This window comes from Engraulis encrasicolus, chromosome 14 (genome assembly GCF_034702125.1).
Source record: "Engraulis encrasicolus isolate BLACKSEA-1 chromosome 14, IST_EnEncr_1.0, whole genome shotgun sequence".
Lineage (NCBI taxonomy): Eukaryota > Metazoa > Chordata > Actinopteri > Clupeiformes > Engraulidae > Engraulis > Engraulis encrasicolus.
The window spans coordinates 27378665-27404763 of NC_085870.1; the positions used below are offsets into that span (position 1 = coordinate 27378665).

General features: G+C 44.2%; 1 protein-coding gene across 5 annotated transcripts; it reads right to left on the minus strand.

The window, feature by feature from the left end:
• Positions 1 to 13: 13 nt before the first annotated feature.
• Positions 14 to 25350, minus strand: phtf1 (putative homeodomain transcription factor 1). 5 transcript variants are annotated; one of them, XM_063215314.1, is made up of 18 exons: positions 25264 to 25291; positions 25002 to 25039; positions 24581 to 24694; positions 24433 to 24489; positions 24242 to 24311; positions 23554 to 23712; positions 20654 to 20834; positions 19925 to 20045; positions 17669 to 17890; positions 16233 to 16490; positions 14517 to 14645; positions 7845 to 8114; positions 7049 to 7180; positions 6583 to 6669; positions 5706 to 5861; positions 4672 to 4767; positions 2407 to 2532; positions 14 to 2068 (listed from the first exon to the last, which is right to left on the minus strand). In XM_063215314.1, the coding sequence occupies exons 3-18, from the start codon at positions 24608 to 24610 to the stop codon at positions 2048 to 2050; spliced, it is 2115 nt and encodes a 704-aa protein (XP_063071384.1). In that variant the 5' UTR covers positions 24611 to 24694; positions 25002 to 25039; positions 25264 to 25291; the 3' UTR covers positions 14 to 2047. The 5 variants fall into 5 exon arrangements, with proteins under 5 accessions (XP_063071384.1, XP_063071382.1, XP_063071385.1 ...); XM_063215312.1 differs by lacking the exon at positions 25002 to 25039 and having other exon boundaries at positions 25264 to 25350; XM_063215315.1 differs by having other exon boundaries at positions 17732 to 17890; positions 25002 to 25350.
• Positions 25351 to 26099: the final 749 nt, after the last annotated feature.

Consider the following 26099-nt stretch of genomic DNA (forward strand, 5'->3'; position numbering starts at 1 on the left):
CACACAACACCAGTTACTCAAATACCTTTTTTATTTTTTTCATAGGGGTATTGGTTGAACTCAGCACTTTCCACTCCAAGCTTTAAGTTCAGTATGACAGATCTTTAGAATAGATTTCACCCTCATTTTGCGGTGATTTCCTTATTCACAGGTGTGTTAGCCTTTAGTGGCTTGACTTGCAGTCCTTTGCGAATAGTATTCATACAACAATCTCAACAGTATTTTCACTAAACAAATCATCACCTATAGTACAAAAATGCTTTCATAAATCATCAAAAGACTGGTCAATCTTGGTCACAGTCTATTCTACCATCGGAGTCGTTCATATCCCATTTCATGACACACGACTTCTGACACCTCACACACAACTTTCCATATTTTGTGAAATGTGTCAGACAGAACGTCCTCTTTGAAAGTTAAGAAGGCACTTCAGTGGTTATGAGTAAAGCCAGGCTTCCATCCCTTTCTTGCACTTGTGCCGTTTCTGTATGGCATTCCAGAAGCCTGGGGGGTAATTCCAACAACCTGGCTTAGTAGGAAACCAGTAGTAGCAAACCAGGTTGATTTAGCCTTGAGGTGGTGGTAAATCACCTAATAGAAGAGCCTAGCTGCCTCTCTTCCTAAATGAATGACACCTGTGGGATATCTATTAGCAGGTTTACCACTTCCTGTTAGTTATTCTTGGAATGCGCAGGCCTGTGTCCGAAATGTTCACTGGTTCACAAATCAGAGGTCGCTACACATGACACGAGTTGCATCGGTAGAAAGGTAGATAGTGCATATAATGCACTTGTTGCATCGTCATAATAATGTAATGACTGAACATTTTAGATTGAGCAACACTGGTCAACATTGATGATTAACCTGGATTCATCCGTTACAATCCAGTGTCACATCTTCCAAATGACCTGGTTTTACCAATCCAATTCCACCAAGTGATTTCCTGGTTGGATGATTACCTGGGAGACAGGTATTCCAAGAAGATGATTATGTGATGAACCTGGCTAATTTAACCTGCAGGAAGTGGGAAGCTGCTAAAGAAAATGACAACTCTTTTATTCACTTTTATTAGATGATTTACCACTGCCTCAAGGTTTACTTAACCTGGTTTACTTCTGAGCCAGGTTCTTGGAATACCCCCTGGTTGAATTGGACAGGTATGTCATTTGTAACATGTAGTACTGGATTCTAATAAATCCAGGTTGCTCATCACAGCTGGCGAATCACCCCACACAACAGAGTTGGGGGTTCCATAGAGATAAAGACTAGATGCAGCGTTGACCACTACTTTGTAATGGAACGAATGGCTGAAGTGAGATCACTTAGAAAAAAAGAGGTATCACACACCAATGAAGTCTTTTTTGAGGTGCTGGCTTCTTGTGCATTCAAATGTCAAAGAAAATAAAGAAAATGCTGCACTTATTTTGAACATTTCGGTCGTCTGTCTGTCTTCGAACTTCCACTTCAAACAACGTTAGAAGAAGGCTGGACGACCGAAGCGTTACTTCAAAATAAAAAATGGAGCAGAGTGTGCAGCATTTTCTTTATTTTCTGGAGTCATCGCTGCTAGTTCAGCAGGTATAACGCTGCCATCAATCGGTGACACGCCCGATACGGCGATACGCACATTATCTTGTAGGCCCAAGTCGGTGGACCCAGGGATTGGGTCACGTCAAAAGACTAAACACAGCATCTAGAGTTCATATCTATTGGGGGGGGCTCAAGAGATCAGGATTCACATGTTAGAGGTCAGATGAGAGCATGCCTGATATACTGTAATAATGCCTGACATATGTGCATAAAGGAAAAACAATAAAAACATTTACAACAACAAAAGCCTCCCGATCACTCCGCCAGAGGCTGAGCGATGCAGGGTTTTTTTGGTCAGTAGATTTTGCACATAGGCTGTAGTTCTAGTAAGAGCGCTGATGGAAAAAAGGTGGTCTGGCTGCTCGTCCAGACGGAAGGTGCATAACCCGAGCGTCACCTCGCCTCGCCTCATGTCGCCTCCGGGGTCCCAAAGTCCTCCACGTTTAAGAGTCACATCTCAAGGCTTTATCTTCCACAGCTGAAAGCAAACAGCAGGTGATGTTAGCTTTTGTGTCTTCAGGGGATATTCATGAATGTATACATTCAGCTGCTAAAAACACAAATTAATCTTTAACAAGGCAATACACCAAAGCTAAGATGGGCTCTGTAAAAAAAGGCAAAAAAAAGTTCATGTCACAACACACACGAAATAATGACACAGCTGAGCTGTCAGCCTGTTAAAAGCTAGTGCTGCTTAACCCGAGCAGTTAACCTTCACATAGAACAATTTTTTCTAGGGTCCCGCAAAGTGTCAGCTAAGTGTATTGTAATACTCCTGTAGGTGACTATAGCGAATGTTGAGTGGACGCGACTCACTCTGATGTTGAAGCCCAGCAGGTCGCTGACCACTGCGGAGATGGCGGACAGGATGACCACGCGGGTGATGTTGTAGATGAGCGGGTTCACCGTCAGGCCCAGCAGACGGAACGGAGTGTCCAGCTCCTGCCACACACACGCACACACACACACACACACACACACACACACACACACACACACACGCACACGCACACACACACGCACACACACACGCACACACACACGCACACACACACACACACACACACATTCAGGTGGAGTTCTAATGAGCCCTACAAACTAGTGCAGTAGTGCAGTAACTACACCAACATTGAAACTGAGGACAAATGCCTTCACAGCCTTGCAGGGCTCTAAATTAACACCCACCAACCCGCCAGATGCGCGTGAATATTCATTTTGGCTAGTAGAGAAAATGATCTACGCGCCAATTTGGCTGGTAGCGCCCGACTGGAATAAATTATGAACTTATTTACAGCTGCTTCTGAGAACCCAAAGACGGCAAGGTTTCCTACATTACCCATGGACACTAGCCTACCGTCATGATGTAGCCTATAACCATTGGTCAGTCATTTAATCACAGTTACGTAGCCTCGCGCCTATTGGCTAACTGCATCACAGCGCGCACCAGAGCCACTGCTTGTTTGAAGAGCAGAGAGATTTTTAAAAGAGTTGCGCGGCTCGCACTGAAACCAGTTTCTATATTAGGACTAGCACGGGTTACTTCTGCGTTGTATATTTTGTACGGGTGATAAAGAATGTGGTAGTGGTTACGGCAAAGGTTCTGTGTCGGTGAATGCACGTAGGCTAATGGAGACGTTAAATGGAGTGGTGTGGTGGAGCGAATGCGACAAGGACAGATGAGGAGAGCTGCCTGTCAATTTATGAGAATAGCTGTCAGTCAGAAGTAGTCTGACATTTTCTAAGTCCTGGCGAAATTGCATGGAGTTGCTGATTCGTAAGGCCCACTCCATCGGAAAGAAGGGCACACCTTGCATGGACGTGCGAGTGCGTGAAAAAAAGCATTAACAAAGAAACTGCCGACGCTATGGAAGTAAAAAAAAGAAAGCGAACATTTCCGTGACATGGCGTAATCGCTACTTGTCATTTTGTTGCGAGTTGAGCTCCTGGAGGAAATTAAGGTGTCTAGCAGGCTACTTCTGTACATAAACACACAAGACATCATACACTTTATTGCACAACGTGTGCATGCGCGTGTGTGTTCTCTCCTCTCCTCTCCTCTGCTCCCTCTCCTCTGTGCATGGTCCATGATATTTGCCAATATGTTGATGGCATGCTGTGTTTGTGTGAGGTTTAGGTTTGTTATGTAGGCCTACTGTAGGCTTGGTTTGAGGGAGGGTTTGTAGTGTTGGCTGTATTTGGTAGTGCTGGCATATGTGATGCGATTCACTGTTTTCAGTGAAAATGGAGGAAAAACTAATTAAATGGATTGAATAATAAAAAATAAACAGAAGTTGAAAAATGTTTTTAAAAGTATATAGCATGTAGGCTACAGCACATATAATAGTAGGTATATGTAGGCCTATATCCTTTATCTGTGTTGTGGAAATAGCTGAATAAAAAAATAATTAAAAAAAACCATAACGCATAGTTTATTTTGGCGAGATAAAAAAAATGGCTAGTTGAACTTCTGTTTGGCTGGTAAGAAGAAATATCTACCAGCCAAATTGGCTGGTGGTGGAAAAAGTTCATTTAGAGCCCTGCAGCCTTGATATTAAGATTGGATATTGTAGATACTGCAAACTTGACATAGCAATATCTCTGAAATGGGACAAATTTGGACCATAAGACTTTTGTCACCAGATAAGTTGTAAGTTTTAAGAGTTGTAATGAAGACTATTGTTAGTTTAACTCAATTGTGACAAAATACGTAGTTACTGCACTTTGCCTTTGTAGGGTAGTCATCCTTAAAATCAACCCCATATTACAGATTTTAGGCAATGTCAATGATTTTTTAAAAACTGGAGCATGTTAAAAAGTTTGTGCTTTCTAATTATGTAACAATGTTACATAACATTACATAATCATGTTTCTTTCTATATTCCTTCAAGGGAGTATTTTTTTGGCATGTCTAGCAATCTAAAATGAAAGATTATATCATCCATTCTTCAGGGACTTTGCTGAACCCTATTCAGAAAAAGTGCTTCACATCACAGACCCAAAGTTGAAGATCTCAACTTCAAGAGATTCTGACAAAACAAGGTCATTACAGAGGAGAAAACACAATCTTAGCTCTGGACTTACTTTCATAAGTTTGGTGGCCAGCTTCAGAACGTTATTGACAATGTTCAACTCATCTTTCTTATTAGGCTTCTTCTCCATCTTCAGGTATAAATTGATCTGTGATCAAAATTGAAAAGCAAACAAGATGAAAAAAATGATACGGGAAACAGGAAAATATACTGTACAAAACAAAACTATGGTTGCAATAGACAAAACTGTGGTTGTGAACTGTGATGGCATATCTTGCCGTTATAGTGTGTTAAAATATTTGACTGCTTTGGCATGAAGTTGGGAGGAGAGTCCCCACACTGAGTACTAAAACAATGTTACAATATGAAAATGAAAATAAAGACATTATTTTAAACACGTCAAAATGTGTAAATGTATTGACAAAAAAGCTAAGGTAAACACATTGAAGTAAAATAAAGTCCAGAGTCCAAGGAAACTCGAGAGGGAAGTAGAGTCAAAAGCAGATGGAAAGGAAATGCCAAAAATAATAATTTCTGTTTACTTGTTTTTACTTAGGTATCCAATGAACCTACTGCATATTCAATAGTGACCTTGTGGAAGTGACAATACTACAATACAACATGCATGAACATTTTCAGAATATGTTCATGACTTTCTTTTAGCTACGTATTTTGGGCAGATGAATATGGTTCCGCCTTGCTACGTAAGGAAAAGGCCCCTGGTGGAGCTTTGCGGAACATACTTGTACATCTGGTGAGAACCAGATGAGCAGAACATGGGCAAGAAACATAATGAAAAAATGAAATGAGTGACGTCTCCACATGTTGGGTTCTCTCCATTATTGTAACTCCCATCCTCATTTGTGATTGTGGCCTCATGATGATGTCGCAAGACGTCATTGATGTAAGAAGTTTAATTCAATTTCTTGCAAAAGCGCAATTCAAAAGGTCACTTTCTCATTTGTAATCGGTATATTGAATGGGGAAAAGTCCTCTCCAGTCCAAAGTCCTCTCAGGGAAGCATAAGACCCCAAGCACAAGTGGAGGATGGGAGTGAGAGTGTACCCGTTGCCAGTGTAGCCTTGCCTGTTCTGTGAGCAGCACAGAGGCGTTGCTGTACTTGCGGTTGGTCTCGGCGCCCAGCGCTGCCAGACGCAGCAGGAAGAAGCTGAGGGCAGCACACCAGATCAGCAACTCCCAGTTGGTCTCCGAATCCAGGAATGTATGATGACTATGAAGCAACTATGGACGTGTATATACATGCACACGCGCACACACACATGCGCACACACACACGCACGCGCGCACACACACGCAGGCGTGCACACACACACACCATCACAGTAAAACACAAGATGAGACCTCATAAACATATCCATCTGCATGCACACCATTCCTGGAGACTCATGAAAATATAGTGGCAACTTTTCTACACTACGCATCAGACTTCATGCAGATAACTTTTTTACACCGCTTTGAATTCGTCTGAAGAATATAACAAAAACACACCAAAAACAAATTGAGAGTCAAGAGAGTTAAGATGCTGCCATTTGGAGTTGTTGGAGTGTAAACGAAAAACTTCAATTGGTCACGATTTTGACCGTTAGCCGTATTCATTTCATTTGCGCAGAACAAAATTAGTGCAAGGAGATGGTAAAACCCAGCCAGTTCTTAGTATCGCTACAAGCCATGTAAAATGGTGTGACAGTTTGCATTTTGCTTGCTAGGGCCGGCAACAACAAAGGGTGTTAGGGCAATGTTGCATGGTGTAACTCTGGTGCCGAGAGCAGACCTGGCCCTGTGGTGACCCTGACCCAGCCAGAGGCAATGGTGGGCATCTGCTCTGAGAGAGAGAGAGAGAGAGAGAGAGAGAGAGAGAGAGAGAAAGAGAAAGAGAGAGAGAGAGAGAGAGAAAGAGAAAGAGAGAGAGATAGAGAGAGAGATAGAGACAGGGATGGCTGACCTGGGCGCAACAGATGAAGGCGAAGGACAAAGCGAGGAAGAAGATGGAGGACACGATGACGTCGACGGAGCGCTGGGGGCCTCGCCTCTGTTACGGACGGAGGGACTACAGGTCAGCATGGCAAGTCACTTACACAACACACATACAGTATAAGGGTCAATCACGGCTCTAGAAACAATGTTTCAAGAAGGAGGCCGCACCTTGCATAGCAGTGTTTTTTTATTGCACAAACGCGTTTCGGCAAACGTTGCACACTGAAGAAGGCACACGCCGAAACGTGTTTGTGCAATAAAAAACACTGCTATGCAAGGTGCGGCCTCCTTCTTGAAACATTGAATTCAGCATTTGGGCCAGCACACTATAATTAAGAGTGACGTCTGCTCCAAGAAGAAAATTGTCGGTTCTAGAAACAGACATCAGGATGGAGGACTCCTCACTCCAAACTTTGGCCTCCTCAGATATTCACCTTCAGGAAAGAGCGCAGTGACAGCCATATTTTGATGTTCTGCACCTTCTTCAACCTGAAGTGGGGGATCTCGGACTTCTTGGCCTTGCGTGCTGACGTCAGGTGACTGAAGAGCTTGGCAAACAGAAGTCTCTGTGGAAAACATGATCACAGCAAATCAGGTCATCCGATTCCAGCAACCCCAATTAACACTTTTCCTAATTTCTTTACATGTGTGAGATAGTAAACAATTTTTTTTTAATTTGCCATTATTATAATTCACCTCACTCTCAACATGTTCATAGTTTGGTTTGTTCTCATGTGATGCCAATAGCCAATTTCAACATGCTTCAAGATGTCTGATGTCTAAACATGATCACATTCCTCCATTTCTATTACTCTCTATGGTATTTAATTGAAGACCACCTCTGTGTCTGTAAGTAACAGGGTGTTTACTGTGTGTGTGTGTGTGTGTGTGTGTGTGTGTGTGTGTGTGTGTGTGTGTGTGTGTGTGTGTGTGTGTGTGTGTGTGTGTGTGTGTGTGTGTGTGTGTGTGTGTGTGTGAGTGAGAGAAGAGCCGAACAGAGTAGTGTCCTATGTGTATATACTGTGTATGTTTTACTCTGTGTGACACTGCGTGTGCGTGCGAGTGAGTGAGCGAGCGAGCGAGTGAGAGAGAGAGAAAAGAGCCGAACAGAGAAATGTTCTCTGTGTATACTGTGTATGTTTTTCTCTGTGTGACACTGCGTATGAGTGTGTATGTGTGCACGTGTGCAACACTATGCATGCATCCCCCTTGCGTTTGAGTCCCACCCACCTGCTTGTAGGTCCTCTCGGCCACGCAGGTCATGAAGAAGAAGAGGCCGGTGAGGCAGACGCGCTCCAGCGTGCTGATGAGGAAGAAGGCGTAGGCGGCGGGGCTGGGCGGGCCCAGGGCCATGGCCAGCAGCTCGTGGCCGCACAGCGAGCCCACGCGCGCCACCTCCAGCCGCTGCGCCAGCCGGAAGACGAAGGGCAGCAGCGCCAGCGTGGCCGTCACCAGCCCGCCCAGCAGCAGGTAGCCCATGCCCTGCTCCACCACCTTCACCTGTGGACGCACAGGAAACATACAGAAAATCACACAGAAATCATACAGAAATAATACACAACCTTCACCTGTGGACCAGGGACACACAGAAAACATACAGAATATCAAACAGAAAACATACAGAATATCATACAGAAATCATACTTAATCATACACAACCTTCACCTGTGGACCAGGGACACACAGAAAACATACAGAATATCATACAGAAATCATACTTAATCATACACAACCTTCACCTGTGGACACCAGGGACGCACAGAAAACACACCATTATACAGAAGTCATACATAATCATACACGACCCAGCAGCAGCTAGCCCATGCCCTGCTCCACCGCCTTCACCTGTGGACCAGGGACACACAGAAATCATACAGAATATCATACAGAAGACTCTACTGTGGTGGCGCTAACGGTAGGGCACTCGTCTACTATGCGGCCGACCAGGATTTGATTCCTGGCCTTGGTCCTTTGCCAGCCCTTCTCGGTCTCTCTCTCTCCCAACTCACTTCCTGTCTGTCCTCCACCATCCTGTATAATAATAACCAATAAAAGACTTGAAAAGCCCCCCCAAAAATAAAAAAGGAATATCATACAGAAGTCATACATAATCATATACGACCCAGCAGCAGGTAGCCCATGCCCTGCTCCACCACTTTCGTCAACAAGCGGTGGTGCACGAACATTAAAGTGCACCACACAGTCTGCACACCTGACATAGAAATGCTTTCTCTGTCTCTGCGCCCCTTTCATCTCCCGAGGGAGTTCCCGACAGTTGTGGTCAGCTGTGTATACATCCACCCCGGTGCCAACACCGGAGCCGCCGCGGAGCTGGTAGCCACAAGTACTAGCCAGCTGATGGCCAAGTACCCCGACGCTCCGGTGCTCATCCTGGGCGATTTCAACAGTTGCAGACTGGACGGTGTCATGCCCTCTTTCCACCAGTACGTAAACATTCCCACCAGAAAAAACAACACGCTGGACTTATGTTATGGCAACATCCCGGAAGCTTTTGTAGCACATGCACATCCTCCACTCGGCTATTCCGATCACAACACTGTTTTCCTCTTGCCACACTACAAACCGGAACTGAAGCGCACCAAACCACACACTCACTACACCTCCGTCTGGTCGGATGACGCCATTACACAACTACAGGGCTCACTTGCATGCACAGATTGGGACATATTTCAGGGGGATTTGGAGCACAGGGTGACAGTGATTACGGACTACATTAACTTTTGCATCTCATGTACCATTCCCACCAAAACTGTCAGACGCTTTCCCAACTCTAAACCCTGGATCACTCACCACATTAAGATCAGTTTAAGGGAAAAACACAAGGCTTTCCAACGCAAAGACTGGGCAGCGGTCAATACACTCAATAGACAAATAAAGACAGACATTATTAAAGCCAAGCAGAGATACAAGGACAGATTAGAACATGAATTCAGCACCATGAACACCAAACAAGCATTCCACAAAGTAAAAATGCTCACTGGACAAGCACCCACTCAGTCTCACAACACTAACATCACAGACCCTCCCACCTTTGCTGCCACCCTGAACACCTTCTATGCACGCTTCGACACCCAAGACCACTCTGCCACATGTGAGGAACTACTGAACACCCTACCTTCAGACACCCCCACTCACCCACCATTCACCATACAGGACGTACAGCGGCAGCTGGGCGGGTGCAAAGCTGGCAAAGCACCAGGCCCAGACAACATCTCCGGCAAGGTGCTGAAGCTCTGCGCCATGGAACTGGCCCCCCCTCTGCATACCATCTTTTGGGACTCCATCAGGTCAGCAACCATACCCACCATCTGGAAAACCTCAGCCATCATCCCTGTACCCAAGAACACGCGTCCCACCGAACCCAACCACTACCGGCCAGTTGCACTTACTTCCATAATCATGAAATGCCTGGAAAAACTCATACTTCACACCATTCTGCCAGTTGTCCGCCCCCTGCTGGACCCATTCCAGTTTGCCTACAGGGCCAGCAGGGGGACGGAGGATGCTGTAGCATCTCTCCTCCACCCCCTCCTACAACACCTGGAACACCCGGACAACATCGCAAGCATCCTCTTCGTCGACTTCAGTTCAGCCTTCAACACTATCCAACGCCACCAGATGATCCAGAAACTCTGCCACCTTAACGTTCCCCCACCTCTCACCCGCTGGATCCACAACTTTCTCACCAACCGTCCACAAGCCGTCAGGATAGGCACAGTCACCTCATCCACCATCATCACTAACACAGGAGCTCCACAGGGCTGCTGTCTCAGTCCCTTTCTTTACACCCTATACACCAATGACTGCACCAGCCCCTCCCCCACCACCACATATTTTAAGTACTCCGACGACACTGCCATCCTAGGCCTGCTCAACGACGACGACTCAATCTCAGCCTACCAACATTCCATAACCCACTTCACTCAGTGGTGCACAGAGAACTTTTTGGAACTCAATGTAACAAAAACAAAGGAAATGGTCTTTCACAACACACTATCACCCCGCCTGGCCCCCACCTCCATCAACAACCAGATAGTGGAACAGGTCAATCACTTCAAATACCTTGGACTCACTATTGACAATAAACTCACTTTTGATGCACATGTCACCAACATCCACAAAAGATCTCAACAGAGGCTTTATGTAATCCGTAAACTCTCCACCCTCTCTGTCGCCCCTCATCTCCTCTCCCACCTGTACTCCAGCATCATACAGCCAATCCTAGTGTACTGCTCACCCTGTTTTTACAACATGCTCTCCACCAGCTGCAGGAACAAACTCACTAAAATCACACACACTGCATCCAAAATCACTCGCCACACCACACAGAATCTAACTGATCTCAACCTCAAAGCTGTCACACGTCTAGCACAGTCAATAATCAGAGACCACACACACCCTCTTCATCATCATTTCACACTGCTCCCATCAGGACGGAGGTATAGATCACTAAGATGGCGACGAGCACGTTTTAGCAAAAGCTTTATCCCATCTGCCATCACAGCACTGAACAACCTACCGCAATAACCCTGTATGGTCCCCCCCCCCCCTGGTTGTGCATTTAATGTTTAATGTATATAGTATGGGGTCATTTCACGTGAAATCAGACACTTTGGGACCCGACCGACCCGGATTTCAATCATACTTGGTGTGCCTTTTCAGTAGCAAGGTAGCACCCCAGAACTGCATTGGTTTGAATCTGACACTAATATTAAGGGAGAAACAGACTAGGAAAGGTTCACATGTGAGGGTAGGACACTATACATTCAGCCTTGAATATATCAGTCAGTGTTAGTCACAAAAAGATGCCTGTGGTGTTGTTTGAATACAACTGGAATACAACTACTCTCAGAATATGAATTATGATAAATTGAAAAATTAAAAATTGAATATCTAAAAAACTCATATTTTAAAATGGCCAGTTCCTTGTCCAAACGTAGCCGGCAATGTCATGAGCAGCACCTAAAATGCTGGTGTTCGGGTTGTTATTCATTTCAGAGATAATTTGACTCACATATATGGCGTCATACAGACCACTTACTAATAATATGGTAATACCATAGTAGCATCACATGACAAAACAAAAACAAAACAAAAATGGTCAGTGTCCATGGTCCCAGGTTTCAGAAACTAAGGCAGATGTCCATTTATACACACCAAATGATGATATGTGAATGTTTGAACATTCCTTCTCTGTGTACCTGTGCCATCTTCCCTTTACCGTACTTTAAAGAGATAATCAATGGCTTTTGTACTCTACCAGTGCATTTGAAGCAGCAGCTGTGTCTTTTGTAGATAATGTATAAGTATGTCCCGTTGCAGTTACAGGTTCCACTACCAGAAGCACATCCTGATGATCCATGACAAGTCTATCTGGTCTGAAGGGAAAAGTGAAGGATGGAGATGGCCCATGAGGATGCAGGAAGTTCAGTTTCACCTCTCCAGTGCTCGGCATACATTCCTCAGCACATGCTAGCCACCAGTTGAAATCATATACAGCTACAACATACCCTTTGATGCTTGAAAATGTAACACATTCCTTTACTGATCTCACTCTTTCAACTCTGCCTTCTCTGAATGCTGAAAATGGCCTAACTTCCACTGTGTCCATTGACAATGGGCAGAAGCTGTGTAGTTTTTGAGTACCTGAATAGTTCTTGCAGATTCAAACCTTTCCACAGGTTCTCAGCTTCATGATGGTACATCTCTGTTGTGGCAAACTGGCAATGGATGTTCTTGACATTATCCTTGACTGACTCCCTTGAACCAGGAACGTTTTTAAATCTATAGTTTTGTAATTCAAGATGCTATTCAATCATTTCACTGGAACAACCAGTGCAGGCCACAATCCATCCATATGTATGCTACTACCAAGATCAGTTGAAACTGGAAAAAAAATCTGTTTTGTTGTTATTTCAGACTGCAACATTCATGATACAATTGCTGTACATCTGTTTCAGAAGCTCCTAATTCAGTTCCTCAGTGACACTTCATCAATGACAGAACGTCCAAAGAAGATCCTATATTTTTTCTGATGGCTGTGCTGCACAATATAGGAACCTCAAAAACACAACAAATTTGTGCCACCACGAGGCAGATTTTCACATACCTGCAGAGTGGCACTTTTTTGCCACATCACATGGCAAAGGTCCATGTGATGGCGTTGGAGGGACAGTTAAATGGCTTGCTGCACGAGCAAGTCTGCAACGTCCTATTGACAATTAAATTGTAACGCACCAACTGTTTGAATTTGTCAAGGATAATGTCAAGAACATCCATTGCCAGTTTGCCACAACAGAGATGTACCATCATGAAGCTGAGAACCTGTTGAAAAGGTTTGAATCTGCAAGAACTATTCCAGGTACTCAAAAACTACACAGCTTCTGCCCATTGTCAATGGACACAGTGGAAGTTAGGCCATTTTCAGCATTCAGAGAAGGCAGAGTTGAAAGAGTGAGCTCAGTAAAGGAATGTGTTACATTTTCAAGCATCAAAGGGTATGTTGTAGCTGTATATGATGGCAACTGGTGGCTAGCATGTGCTGAGGAATGTATGCCGAGCACTGGAGAGGTGAAACTGAACTTCCTGCATCCTCATGGGCCATCTCCATCCTTCACTTTTCCCTTCAGACCAGATAGACTTGTCATGGATCATCAGGATGTGCTTCTGGTAGTGGAACCTGTAACTGCAACGGGACGTACTTATACATTATCTACAAAGACACAGCTGCTGCTTCAAATGCACTGGTAGAGTACAAAATGAGAGTGAAGCCATTGATTATCTCTTTAAAGTACGGTAAAGGGAAGATGGCACAGGTACACAGAGAAGGAATGTTCAAACATTCACATATCATCATGTGTATAAATGGACATCTGCCTTAGTTTCTGAAACCTGGGACCATGGACACTGACCATTTTTGTTTTGTTTTTGTTTTGTCATGTGATGCTACTATGGTATTACCATATTATTAGTAAGTGGTCTGTATGACGCCATATATGTGAGTCAAATTATCTCTGAAATGAATAACAACCCGAACACCAGCATTTTAGGTGCTGCTCATGACATTGCCGGCTACGTTTGGACAAGGAACTGGCCATTTTAAAATATGAGTTTTTTAGATATTCAATTTTTAATTTTTCAATTTATCATAATTCATATTCTGAGAGTAGTTGTATTCCAAGGTGATTGTGTAATATGTAGAGCCAGAAAAGAGCTTTCAAACAACACCACAGGCATCTTTTTGTGACTAACACTGACTGATATATTCAAGGCTGAATGTATAGTGTCCTACCCTCACATGTGAACCTTTCCTAGTCTGTTTCTCCCTTAATATTAGTGTCAGATTCAAACCAATGCAGTTCTGGGGTGCTACCTTGCTACTGAAAAGGCACACCAAGTATGATTGAAATCCGGGTCGGTCGGGTCCCAAAGTGTCTGATTTCACGTGAAATGACCCTATGTTGTATGAGAATATGTGTTGGAGTGTGCATGAACAGGTGAATGTGTGTATGAAGGTGTGAGTATGTCTATGTGTATGAATGCACAGTATATTACATGTGATGTCCTTATTGTTTGTCCCTGTGTATTTTCAATAGTGTACTGCTATCTGTTTCATGTCTTAATGTTGGCTTGTAACATGTCTTTGACGGTGGTGAAAACGAATTTCCCTCTGGGACAATAAAGGCAATCTAATCTTCACCTGTGGACCAGGGACACACAGAAAACTCATGATGTGATGTGTATGTTTGATGTACCGACACCCCTCAGATTCCAGGTTAAATTATTCGTATAGCCAAGCGCATTTGGCCAAAACAACGGTTTCTACTCTGGTGTAGGGACAAGAAGCCAATCGTACACCAATCCAATCACAGCCAATCGTACCCGAGTGAGAATGATGCCACTGATCTCCAACACTGACATGTCGGCCTTCTTGCACTCCCCCTGCTCCCAGAAGATGGCGCTCACGCGGTCTTTAGAGGGGTGGCACGCCTGCAGCCATGACATCTGGCTCTGAGGAGAGGACAGGAGAGGAGAGGAGAAAAGAGAGGCTTGTGAGGAAGAGGAGGTGGTGTGTGTGTGTGTGTGTGTGTGTGTGTGTGTGTGTGTGTGTGTGTTTCCCTTGTTCCCACTAGTGGGAAAATCATTGCTAATGAGGCCAAATCATTAACAGTTGCCATATGCCATATTTCTTCTTCTGTCTCACTCTTCCACTCATTTCCTGACACACACTTTCACTGTCCTGTCCAATTATAGGCATAAAATCTTTAAAAAATATATTTAATAAAAGTGGGACCTTACTACCTTTGACAAGGAGGTCATGTGATCGTCTGCGTTTGTTTGTCTGCTCGTTAGTTAGTTTGTTTGTTTGTTACTGTCCACCAGAGGGCGCTCTTCTGTAGTTGAGACCAGAGCCGTATATAAAGAGGGTCTGGCCAACTATGGGTCCGAACGTTCATGCTATCCCGCTATTTTGATTGGTTCTGGGCTGGTCACATGTTTTATGGACGCCATTTTTGTTCCCCACGCTCCCATTAATGAGCATTATCAGATATAAAAAATAACGCTTCACTATAATATTATTACATTATTATTATTAAAAACTGCTGTGCATATGGCTGTAGTGCAGGGCCGGGTCAGGAGAAAAAAACAGCATTGTTTAACTCGTGACAGAAATGGAGGATTTGGGACATACACGGATATAAACTCCCCTTTATGGAATATAAAGGTCAGAATTAATAACCGGAAAGCAGGAGATTTCTCTGTGTTGTGTGAGGTAAATGTATTTTTCCCCCTTCGACTTTTGCTAACAATTACTTTTGAAAGAAATAGTCATGATGATGGCATGCTCTCAAAAACTCCTGTCCGCACTTTGAAAACGAATGAAGCTAGGTTTCTGTCACAACTTGAAATTAGCTTGTCAAATCTTAATTGCCACCTGTATGTATGCTATACTGTGAAAACATAACTTTGCCCACCAAGTTATTATTTCTGTCGCGCTAATAAGGTCCTTTCGCCCTACGATTTAAAAACTCACGTCCCGTCTCATACTATGAATATCCAGCTCATCCTACGAGCATCCAGACTCATCCTACAGTTTTACTGTCTGCAATTGCGAATGCACAACTGATCGTTATTTTTAAACTACTAAATCTCGACACAACGTGAAACTTTGGCGCAAGTATCACCAGGGTCCCTGTACATGAACTTGACCATTGTTGTGAATATTATTTCTGTACATTACTTAAATATCTACTTTGACGTTGGCCCTACCTAGGCAACAACAACACGGAAGTAACGCTTGAACGCACTGCTGAGCACATCAAAACTATGCTGACAAAACCCTCTTTTAAGCAAACCCCTTCTATACGAACAAACTTATTAACGTTTGTTTTCATATGTTGGGATCTTGATAATACTACAACCCAAGTTTGATGGTCTATGAAGCCTTATTTGTATTTTAAATCCAGCGATTTTGACGGTATGCTGCCCATAGGGTTACACTGTAGAATCCTCGTCGTGGGCAGCGAAAATGGCGTCCATGATTCGAGTTGGCCAGACTCTCTTTATATACGGCTCTGGTTGAGACTATTTTCCCACCTGTGGAAACGTCGTCTCCTCGTCGCTACTGAGGCCGTTGCCGGGGGCCAGCGTGTGGGCGGCGTGAGCGTGCGCGTGCCGGGCGTCTTCCTCGCTGTCTGTGCTCCGGGAGGAGGCTGAGTCAGGGCCCTGCAGAAGCTCCTCCCACAGCATGTCGTCGGTGTCGGAGGCCGCCTGCGAGCCCACCGAGGTGATCAGGTGCTCCACGTCTCGCGGCTTCGCACCCGCCGCCACCATGGTCACAGACTTGCCTTCGTCCTGCACCGCAAGGAAAACAACAGATAAAATGCTGTTTCCTACTCTAAAATAAGGTTAGGAATATCATGATATATCATAGCAGCCAATCTGAAAGTCTTAGGGCCTTTAGAGCAGTTTTAACACATTGAATGCCAGGCATGTAATTAATCGTACATTTTTTGCTCGCATGCATTGAGTGCCAACCCGTAATAATTTTTTCTGATTTTGTTTTCTAAATGTTCTTCTTTGTTAATCTCTCTGTGATGTACTGACCTCACACAGATTGTGATCAAACTTACGTCACTTCTCGAACGTCACAATTTGGATATTTCACCTTGATATTTTAGCGAAACACAGCCTGTTTGATTGTTATTACAGCGAAGTATCAAACCATGCACTTCCTGATCATGTCACGTCAAGTTCCATGGGTTTGTCAAAACACTAATGCTTTAGTAGTCATGGGACATACGGAAGGACTAGCGACCTTTAATGAGATCTTCTGCTTTTGAAATAGCCTACATTTCTGGCACTCTACCACCAAAATTGTGGTATTCAATGTGCTTAGTTGTGGTTCATATAGTTTACATTGAATGACAATTACATATTGGCAATTATACTTCATACCTTTTATGTAGTATGTAGTTTAGAGGTATAGCCTTTTGGTACATTAGTTACACCTTAGTCCTAGATTCAGAATATTTGGAAATCATGTAGTACATAGTCATTACAATGGGTCATTACACATTAAAAAATACACACTTTTCACCTCAGCCACACCCTGTAGCACACAAGCAAAAAATGAAAACCCTTTACTTGTTATTAAATGGCAATATCCGACCCAGGGGTTGCACCAAACAGCAAGACCCTTCACCGGACTGACAGACAGACAGACAGACAGAGCTTTGACCTCAGACATAGACAGACAGATCCTTCGCCTGACAGACAGATCCTACACCTGCCAGTCAGACAGAGAGGGAGACCCTTCACCAGACAGATAGAGAGAGATCCTTCATCTGACAGAGCAGACAGACCCTTCAGTTCACATACAGACTCTTCAACAGAAAGACAGACAGAGAGACAGACAGAGAGACAGACACAGAGACAGAGGCCTCCGATCGATCGACGGACAGAAAGACCTTTCACGACACAGACAGACCGACAGACCGACCAACCGACAGACAGACAGGCAGACCCTTCACCTGGGGCTGGGCAGGAGGAGGGGGGGAGAAGGGAGGAGGGGGACTTTTGGCCGGGCTCCTGACCCTCTTCCTGAGTATTGAGGGCGGCTTGGGGCCGTCTGCCTTCAGGTGCCTCTCGCGGACCGACTGGTGGAAGGGCGCCGCTCCCTCCCGCTCCTCTTTCTCCTCCTCGTCACTGGAGATCTCCTCCGAGAGTCCGTACATGGACTTCCTCACAGGGCTCTGGAGAACCACAGGCAAAAACAAAAACAAAACAATCAGAGATGGTCGCCTGACCAATGCTAGATGCACATGGTGTGTGTGTGTGTGTGTGTGTGTGTGGTGGGTGTGTGTGTTTGTGTGTGTGTGTGTCAGCCTGTGTTTGGCTCCCCTAGAGGCATTCCAAAACATTGCGGGCAGACACACAGACACACTGAGTGCATTCAAATATGCAACCTTGCGTCCTCCACTTGTGCGCCTCCATGGAGGAAACAATTAGGTTTCCCCGCTGTCAGCCTAGCCCCAACAATTTTTGGGGGATCGTTCTTCACCATCCAGTTTGCGAACGAGAAAATGACTTTACAATTGAAATATAATGCTGATGTCTGTGATGTCGTCACGACGTATTACTTCCTGGTACGAGGCCACAAGCACAAGTGGAGAACGCAAGGTCGCATATTGGAACGCACCCGCAGACAAACTGGCCCAACCCCCTTCGAGAGGCCCAGATAACAAAACCAGAACAATCAGAGATGGTACCCTGCCCCCTGGCCAATGCTAGATTACAAGGGATGTGTTATGTGTTTGGTGCCCCCGGCAGAGGACCCAAACACACCACAGGTGGACACATAGACCAACAGAGTAATTGCACTACCTGCCCAAACCCCTCCGGGGGCCAATACAGCAAGATCAGAACTTCAGGCAGGGCTACTTCTGACCAAGAGAAAAATGCAAGAAAATGAACCAAGAAAAACTCTTGAGAAAAATACAGGAAAATGTTCGGTCCTTTGTGCACCAAAATGAACAACTAAATACCCTGAGCACTCTGGTGTTCCCTGGGTCTTGTCACAGAAAAGTTGCCCTGTCTGCCGTCCTTATTCCTCAGTCAGGGACCGCGGGCACCATTTAAACTTGAACCTGAACAGCAAGATATTTAGGGGTACAACGCTGCACTGCTGTATTTGCAACTATCGACCGGTTGAGCTGGTTTTCAATACGGCCCCCCTCAGGCAAGCGTCAAACACTGTGGGCATGGCAAAAATGCTTCTGGTGTGTTTTTGTTTATAACATTCAATCAATGACATCCATTATTACACATCGTTAGGGTTGTGGTGGATGCAAATCAATGATTCTTGGATGCACAGTTGGCTAGGTAGTAGGGGGTAAATATAAAGGTTGATTTCCAATGTGCAGGGTAGTAAAGGCACAGAGAGTGAGTTGAAGTGCTGACTGTAAACAGAGCCATTTTAATATTCCACGCTGGTGGCTGCTGAGACCCGAGAAAGCTGTAGCCACTGAAGTGAATAGAACGTCACAGCAAAAAAGCAAGAATATGAAGTTACAGCTTTGTGCTAAATCAACAGACCATTTCACAATACGCCATTGCCTAAGCAGTGGGAGGCGCTTAAGGGTGAACATCTTTCTTTTATTCAAACTAAATGAACCGAGATAAAAACATTTGCACTCTTGGACGAAACTCAAAAGTTGAGCTTTTCTGGCAGAACATTTTGTCTCTTAGCTCTTGTCAAATATTCCAGTGCATAGTCCCATTTTGATACCATTTCCGCAGCCAATACAAATTTTTATTTCATAAACTTCTAACAAGACAGATCACTGCATACATCCAGAAATGTTTTAAGCACAGAGTTACTGAGGCTACTGTACACACCTGTGCTAATATATATATATATATAAGCACATCTCCCTCAATCTTCAAGAATTAAGTAAAGTCTCTTCCTCTTTCGTGACTATCTTCAACACTAATGCTTAAGCTGCCCCAGTCCTGGGCCAGGCTCTATGGCATGATGTGTGTGTGTGTGTGTGTGTACTCTACCCTGTGCTTATTTACTTAAAAAATAAACACATAAAATAAAATTTAAATAAAAACAACCCTACTCAGCATCAGCACTTGTTCTGTATATTTCCTGTGCACTTCGTATCTGGTAGTGATGTTGGCTATGAGTATCTCCTTGATTTGTAGTCGCTTTGGTTAAAAAAAAGTGTCTGTCAAATGCAATATAGTGTAATATATTGAAGTCAATATGAAAGCAAGCCTACCCTTCTCTTCTCACTCTTTGGTAGCCTCGGCTTCTCCACGGCTTCTTGCCACGGCAGCGGCCTGGAGTCCGTTCCGTTCCCATGGTCCTCTGCTTTCTTTGGTCCCTTGCTCTTCCTCTGTCTATGCATCAAGACATTACGCCACATGACATTACATTACATTAAGCACACTTTAATTTAAAGTGAGGAGGCTTAAGAAAAGACATTGTGTCAAATTCGGCACTACAATAGGCACACTTCCAATCAACTTGACTTGTAAAACCATCTCTGTGCAAACTGCTCTCTGGAGCGACACATGAATGAGTTAACAAATAATGTCCTCAATGCAATGCTGTATCAACTACCCCTACCCTTCACCTGTGCCTAATCTGAAGTGTTTGGTACATATCCTCCTCCTGCTGAGGAAAATTCCACTATCTTTTAATTTTACATGTACACATTTCTTTTGACTGATGGGAAATCCACTTTTTTGTGTATTCATGCCGCCTTCGTGTGGTGTTGGGTACCTCTTCCTTCTGACAAGAAATCCACTACTTTTGAGTTCAAGTATCCCTGCCCCCCAAGCGTTTGTATCTCTTCCTGCTGATAGAGATCTTCTTTTGAAGAATATGACCCCAAAAGTATATGCAAGGCTTCCTGCTGAGGGAATAGCCACTTTTTCCCAACTTAATATGTACCCGTCGTGGTCACCTAAAGTACATCCAAAACAGTGTTAGGTACAGTACGCACCTCTTCCTCCTGACGGGGCTGGGAGCTCTGCTGGAGGGGGGGCTGGGCTGTGGGCTGCGGCAGGACTCTGTGGAGACGATCTGGCAGTGCACCGTGCCCAGCAGCAGCATGAGGCAGGCCGGCCCCACCACCTCACTGGCACTGGCCACCGGCACCTCCACATACAGCACCACCGCTGCCACTGCAGAGGCACACAAGGGGGACACAACAACACAGGTATCATAACGCTGCACCTGCTATGAACTTCCACGTACAGCACCACCGCTGCCACTGCAGAGTTAGACACAACGACACAAGTATCATAACGCTGCACCTGCTAACGAACTTCCACGTACAGCGCTGCAGCTGCCACTGCAGATGAGACACAACAACACAAGTGTAACAACATAACGACAATGCATAACACTGCACTTGCATAACAACAACTAACTAACGAACTTCCACATACAGCACCACCGCTGCCACAGCAGAGTTACACAGGGAAGACACAACAACACAAGTGTAACAACATAACACTGCATAACACTGCACTTGCATAACAACAACTAACTAATGGTCTTCCACAGCGCTGCAGCTGCCACTGCAGAGGCAGACAAGGGGGACACAACAGAACAAGTATCATAACGCTGCACCTGCTAACGAACTTCCACATACAGCACCACCGCTGCCACTGCAGAGTTAAGCTTAGACGAATGAGACACAACAACACAAGTATAGCAAGCAACATAACAACACTGCATAACACTGCACCTGCATAACAACAACTAACTAATGAAGCTCCACATACAGCACTGCAGCTGCCACTGCAGAGGCAGACAGGGGAGACACGACAACATAAGTATCATAACGCTGTATAACACGGCACCTGCATAACAACAATAACTAACTTCCACATACAGCACTGCAGCTGCCACAACAGAGTCAGAAAAGGGGAATACAACACTTGGGATGCACTGATACTGGTATCGGTATCGGCCCGATACTTGCTCATTGTACTCATACTCGTACTTGTCAAACACTTGCCGATACCAGGCAATGACATTGCTATTACAAGAAATGACAAACAAACATCTCATCACGTTCCATTGATTTGAAAGAAGCATGGGAAAAAAGTGCTGCCTCATACATTTCCTAACATTTAAATTAAACAAGGTTGTGCATTGACTTTCATTTTATGTTAGGGGTAAAAAATATCGGTACTTAACTCTGTACAGACATTCATGTACTCGTCCTCGTATCGGTTTTCAAAAAAAGTGGTATTGTGCATCCCTTAACAACACAAGCTTAACAACACTGCATAACACTGCACCTGCATAACAACACTAACTAATAACAACCCTCATCATACAGCATGGCTGCCGCCACTGCACAGCAGGGGGACACAACAACACAACCTTCAGTAAAGATTGGGAAGAATTTTCTGTGTTGCCCTGCAAAACAAAACTAACTAGCTAACTAACTAATCCCACATACTGCTCCGACATTGCCACTGCATAGCAGGGGACCACAACACAAGCTTCAGAAGACTGTTCTATAACTTAGTAACCATCATGTTACTTGCAGAGGCGTTCTTTACCCATTCATAGCAAAACTAATAGCCAAGTTAACTAACCCCCACATACAACAATGCAGCTGCCACTGCAAGCCAGGGAGACAACAACACAAGCATAACAACACTAACTAATGACCTTCATCATACAGCATGGCTGCCGCCACTGCAGAACACAACGACACAACTTGTAACTCGGGCCAACTTTTCTGTGTCAGCCTGCATAATAAAACTAACTGGCTTCCATGTATAGCACCAAGGGAACAACAAGAACACAAGCTTCAGTGAAGATTCAGAAGATTTTCCATTTTTCTACTTACCTCCGCCAAGGAGGTAATGTTTTTGGTCGCGTTGGTTTGTCTGTCTCTTTGTCAGCAGCAAAACTCAAGAACTAATGAACGGAAATGGACGAAACTTTGTGGAGTTTTTGATAATGACCCAAGGAACAAGTGATTAAATTCGGTGCGGTGATCCGGATCACGAACCGGAACCAGGACTTTTTAAAAGATTCTTCACCATTGCTGGCCTATATATCTAGACGCCCCTAGTGACCAGAAATTGAATTGCGGGGAGAAAGACCTGGGGAAAGACTTAGGGTGGTCAAGCAGGTTCCTTGGCGGAGATCTGCGCTCTCTGAGTGCTTCTAGTTTATAAATGTTTTTTGAAGGACATAAGCAAAAAACAACAATAGATAAGCATCACTTCATATTTTTGGTTATGCACAGGAAAAAGAGAACTTTCCTCTTCATAGCAAGACTAACTAACCTCCACACAGTCTGTGGGGTCAAAACAACACAACGTTTGACAAGTTTGATAACACTATTCTCTACTTAACTAACGTCCATGTACAGCACTGCCACAGCAGGTGAGGGGACACAGCAACACAACTTGTGACTCTTGAGAAGACTTTTCTTCTCGGAGAACGTTATCCTTCATAACAAAACTGACTTCTACATTACATGACATGTAGCATTTACATACCCTATTATCCAGCAGTAAGTCATTGTAAAATCATCATTAACAGTTTCAGTGATTTGCACTTACACTGCTGTTAAATTAAGGTTCTCCCTGCCTCCCCTCCTTGGGTTCTCCCAATATTGCTCGCACAACACACTGCAATGTATTACTAGACTACAACAGAGTGGCCAAGTAGCCAGTCAATTTCAAAATATTAAATTAAAAAATGGCACAAAGACTTAATTACACTATTGAATACCAAATGCACAGGCGGATGGAGAAAATAACAACTGCATTTCATGGTACTGGTCAGATGCCTTTGACCACAACATTACAGATGCTTTGAACACGAGTGTACAGATTTCATGAGAGGGCCCTGCAGCAAAACTCCCACCTTGCAGTAGGTACAAGATGAGGATCCAGGTAGAGATGCACTTGGACGTAACCTGGATCCACCACTGGAAGAAGAAGGGGAAGAAGAGGACTCGCACCAGGCCCTTCCTCGTCAGGGCTGTCCATGGGCTATCTGGCTTGGCTTTACTGAACGTGGAGCCTGGCCATGATGAAGCATATGGTGGGTCACAAGTCAGATGGCAAGAATAATCAGAGATGTATAAAGTAGACGTTCTGTTATTGGATGCAATTACAAGTAACACTAGTAGTATATTACATAGTTACCACCTTATCATACTAGTAGAGTTGTAATTACATCCGTAACAGTGCTTCTAATTTATACATCTTTGCGAATTATGCATTAATATTCACTTGCATTCAACTTGTGTGCCATTCATAATGGTTTTGTTAAAAAATGTCAGGCTGGCTAAAATCAATATATTCTGGGTTTGACGCATTGACATCATCTCACTCAAGCGTCACTGTGTCAAACTGTACCCATCCATGTTCAGATGACATTGTTGAGTCGCTCAGACACAGAATGGATTGTTTTAAGACAGCGATTTAATAACCACCCCCATAATTTCCAATCAAGCCTATTATGGTCATTTAGCTTGTGGTTGCATGATGTGGGCTGTCAAGAGTGCCACACCAAACAAAAAACAATGTACTGAAAAGTAGCCACTCACCTCGCACTAGGTCAACATCAATGAGATCAGGCTTGATGTGTCCTGTCTTCTTGGGTTTGTTGTGGATACCCTGCCGGTAATTAAACAGAGACTGCCTTTCTTAAGATCTGAATCAAGGGTCCAGGTTTCATTAAGATTTCCCAAGATAACACTACTTCCTGCCACATTACTTCTCGGTGTTTGCAACCAACCTTTAGCTCGGCTTGTTCCAACGATTTCTCCCATATCTGCTGGTCATATGCACCAATCTGCAACCAAAAAAAAGCAGCGAGGTAAAATGTCAGGACATGCCCAGCACAATAGTTAATTGACAGCGTAAGCACAGTCTTAATGCATCACCTTCTCTTGATACCACGCTATCCTGGCCATTCTTGTAATCCGATGTGGTTGAGGGCTTGCAGTCAGGTCATTTCACAGGCACGACGGCAGAAATTGTCTGACTGCGACACCAGCCTTCACAAAAACAGAGAGGAAATGACACATACACATGCTAAACAAGGAATACCAGACAATGTGGTTTACGGGCAACAGAACAGCGCTCAAAATGACAGCATCCCACGATAGGCTTGTTCAGACTAGTCCTCATCATCATAGTTGGGTTGGGTTGACTTGGTCGTCTTTTCTTCTTCCAATGATTCTCGATGATCCTGTCATACCGTGTCATTGATATTTTAATATAGTACAAGCATTACGTTAAATAGCTTGACAATGACACTGTTCCTAGCTCTTTAATTAGCGTTTGCTAATGATGCTCACTTACCTCTTGTCAGCCCATACTTGAGCAGCATAAATTACAAACTGCCGAAGATGTTGGAAAGATGACAGTTTAGTTGCAACCACTTCAAAGAAGCCAGTATCGATTTTGGTATAGAGCTAAAGTTGGCTAACGTGCGTGCTATTCAAATAAATTAACGTTAGAGTCGCAAGCTGATTTGCATTTGCAAACTCTTACGCGGACTCATTTAAAGCAACCAAGTGACAGATTTCAGCAACTACCGCCATACACCGAAGTTAAAACAAACCTTAAACATTCCAAGTTGTAAATTCAAGTGCATAGCTGCCAAAGATGTTGCTGTCAAGTTTATCAACAATTAGTTGCCACACTTCCTTTTTCCGCTTTTGAGACAAAGTGGGCGTGTCCTGTACTATCATATGGATCACTGACCTAAAAACAGTGTGGCGCACCGGTGCCCTACAATAAACCTAACCGGATTGAGTGGAGAGGGTTATCTTATTTTTCGGTTATTCGCCATCTGCTGTAAATCAAATGCTTATCGTGTTTTTGTTCACTCAATGGGCACCTGAAGGATCTGTTCAGCCTGAGAAAAATTCTCTCTCTCTCTCTCTCTCTCTCTCTCTCTCTCTCTCTCTCTCTCTCTCTCTCTCTCTCTCTCTCTCTCTCTCTCTCTCTCTCTCTCTCTCTCTCTCTCTCTTGTTTTTTTGTTGTTGTTGCATAGTCCCTCTTCCTACTGTTGCAAATATTATGGCATGGCCTACTAGCATTCACATCAGCTGGATGATTTAAAAAAATATATAAAAAAATTGGGGGGCCTGTCATGAAAATGTGTAGCCTACTTTTAAAACAGACTTTTGAGCCCTGCAGCTAGTCTGCATATCCAGTGATGGCACTGCAATGTGTCTTGAATCTGTCCTTGTGTGTGTGTGTGTGTGTGTGTGTGTGTGTGTGTGTGTGTGTGTGTGTGTGTGTGTGTGTGTGTGTGTGTGTGTGTGTGTGTGTGTGTGTGTTTAGACTACATCAACAATTTTCAAAACAAATCATGTCAATTTGCATGGACTCTTGACAGCGTATTCAAATGTGCATATTGGAATTGGCAGACTTTTTGTCCTTTCAGCAGGA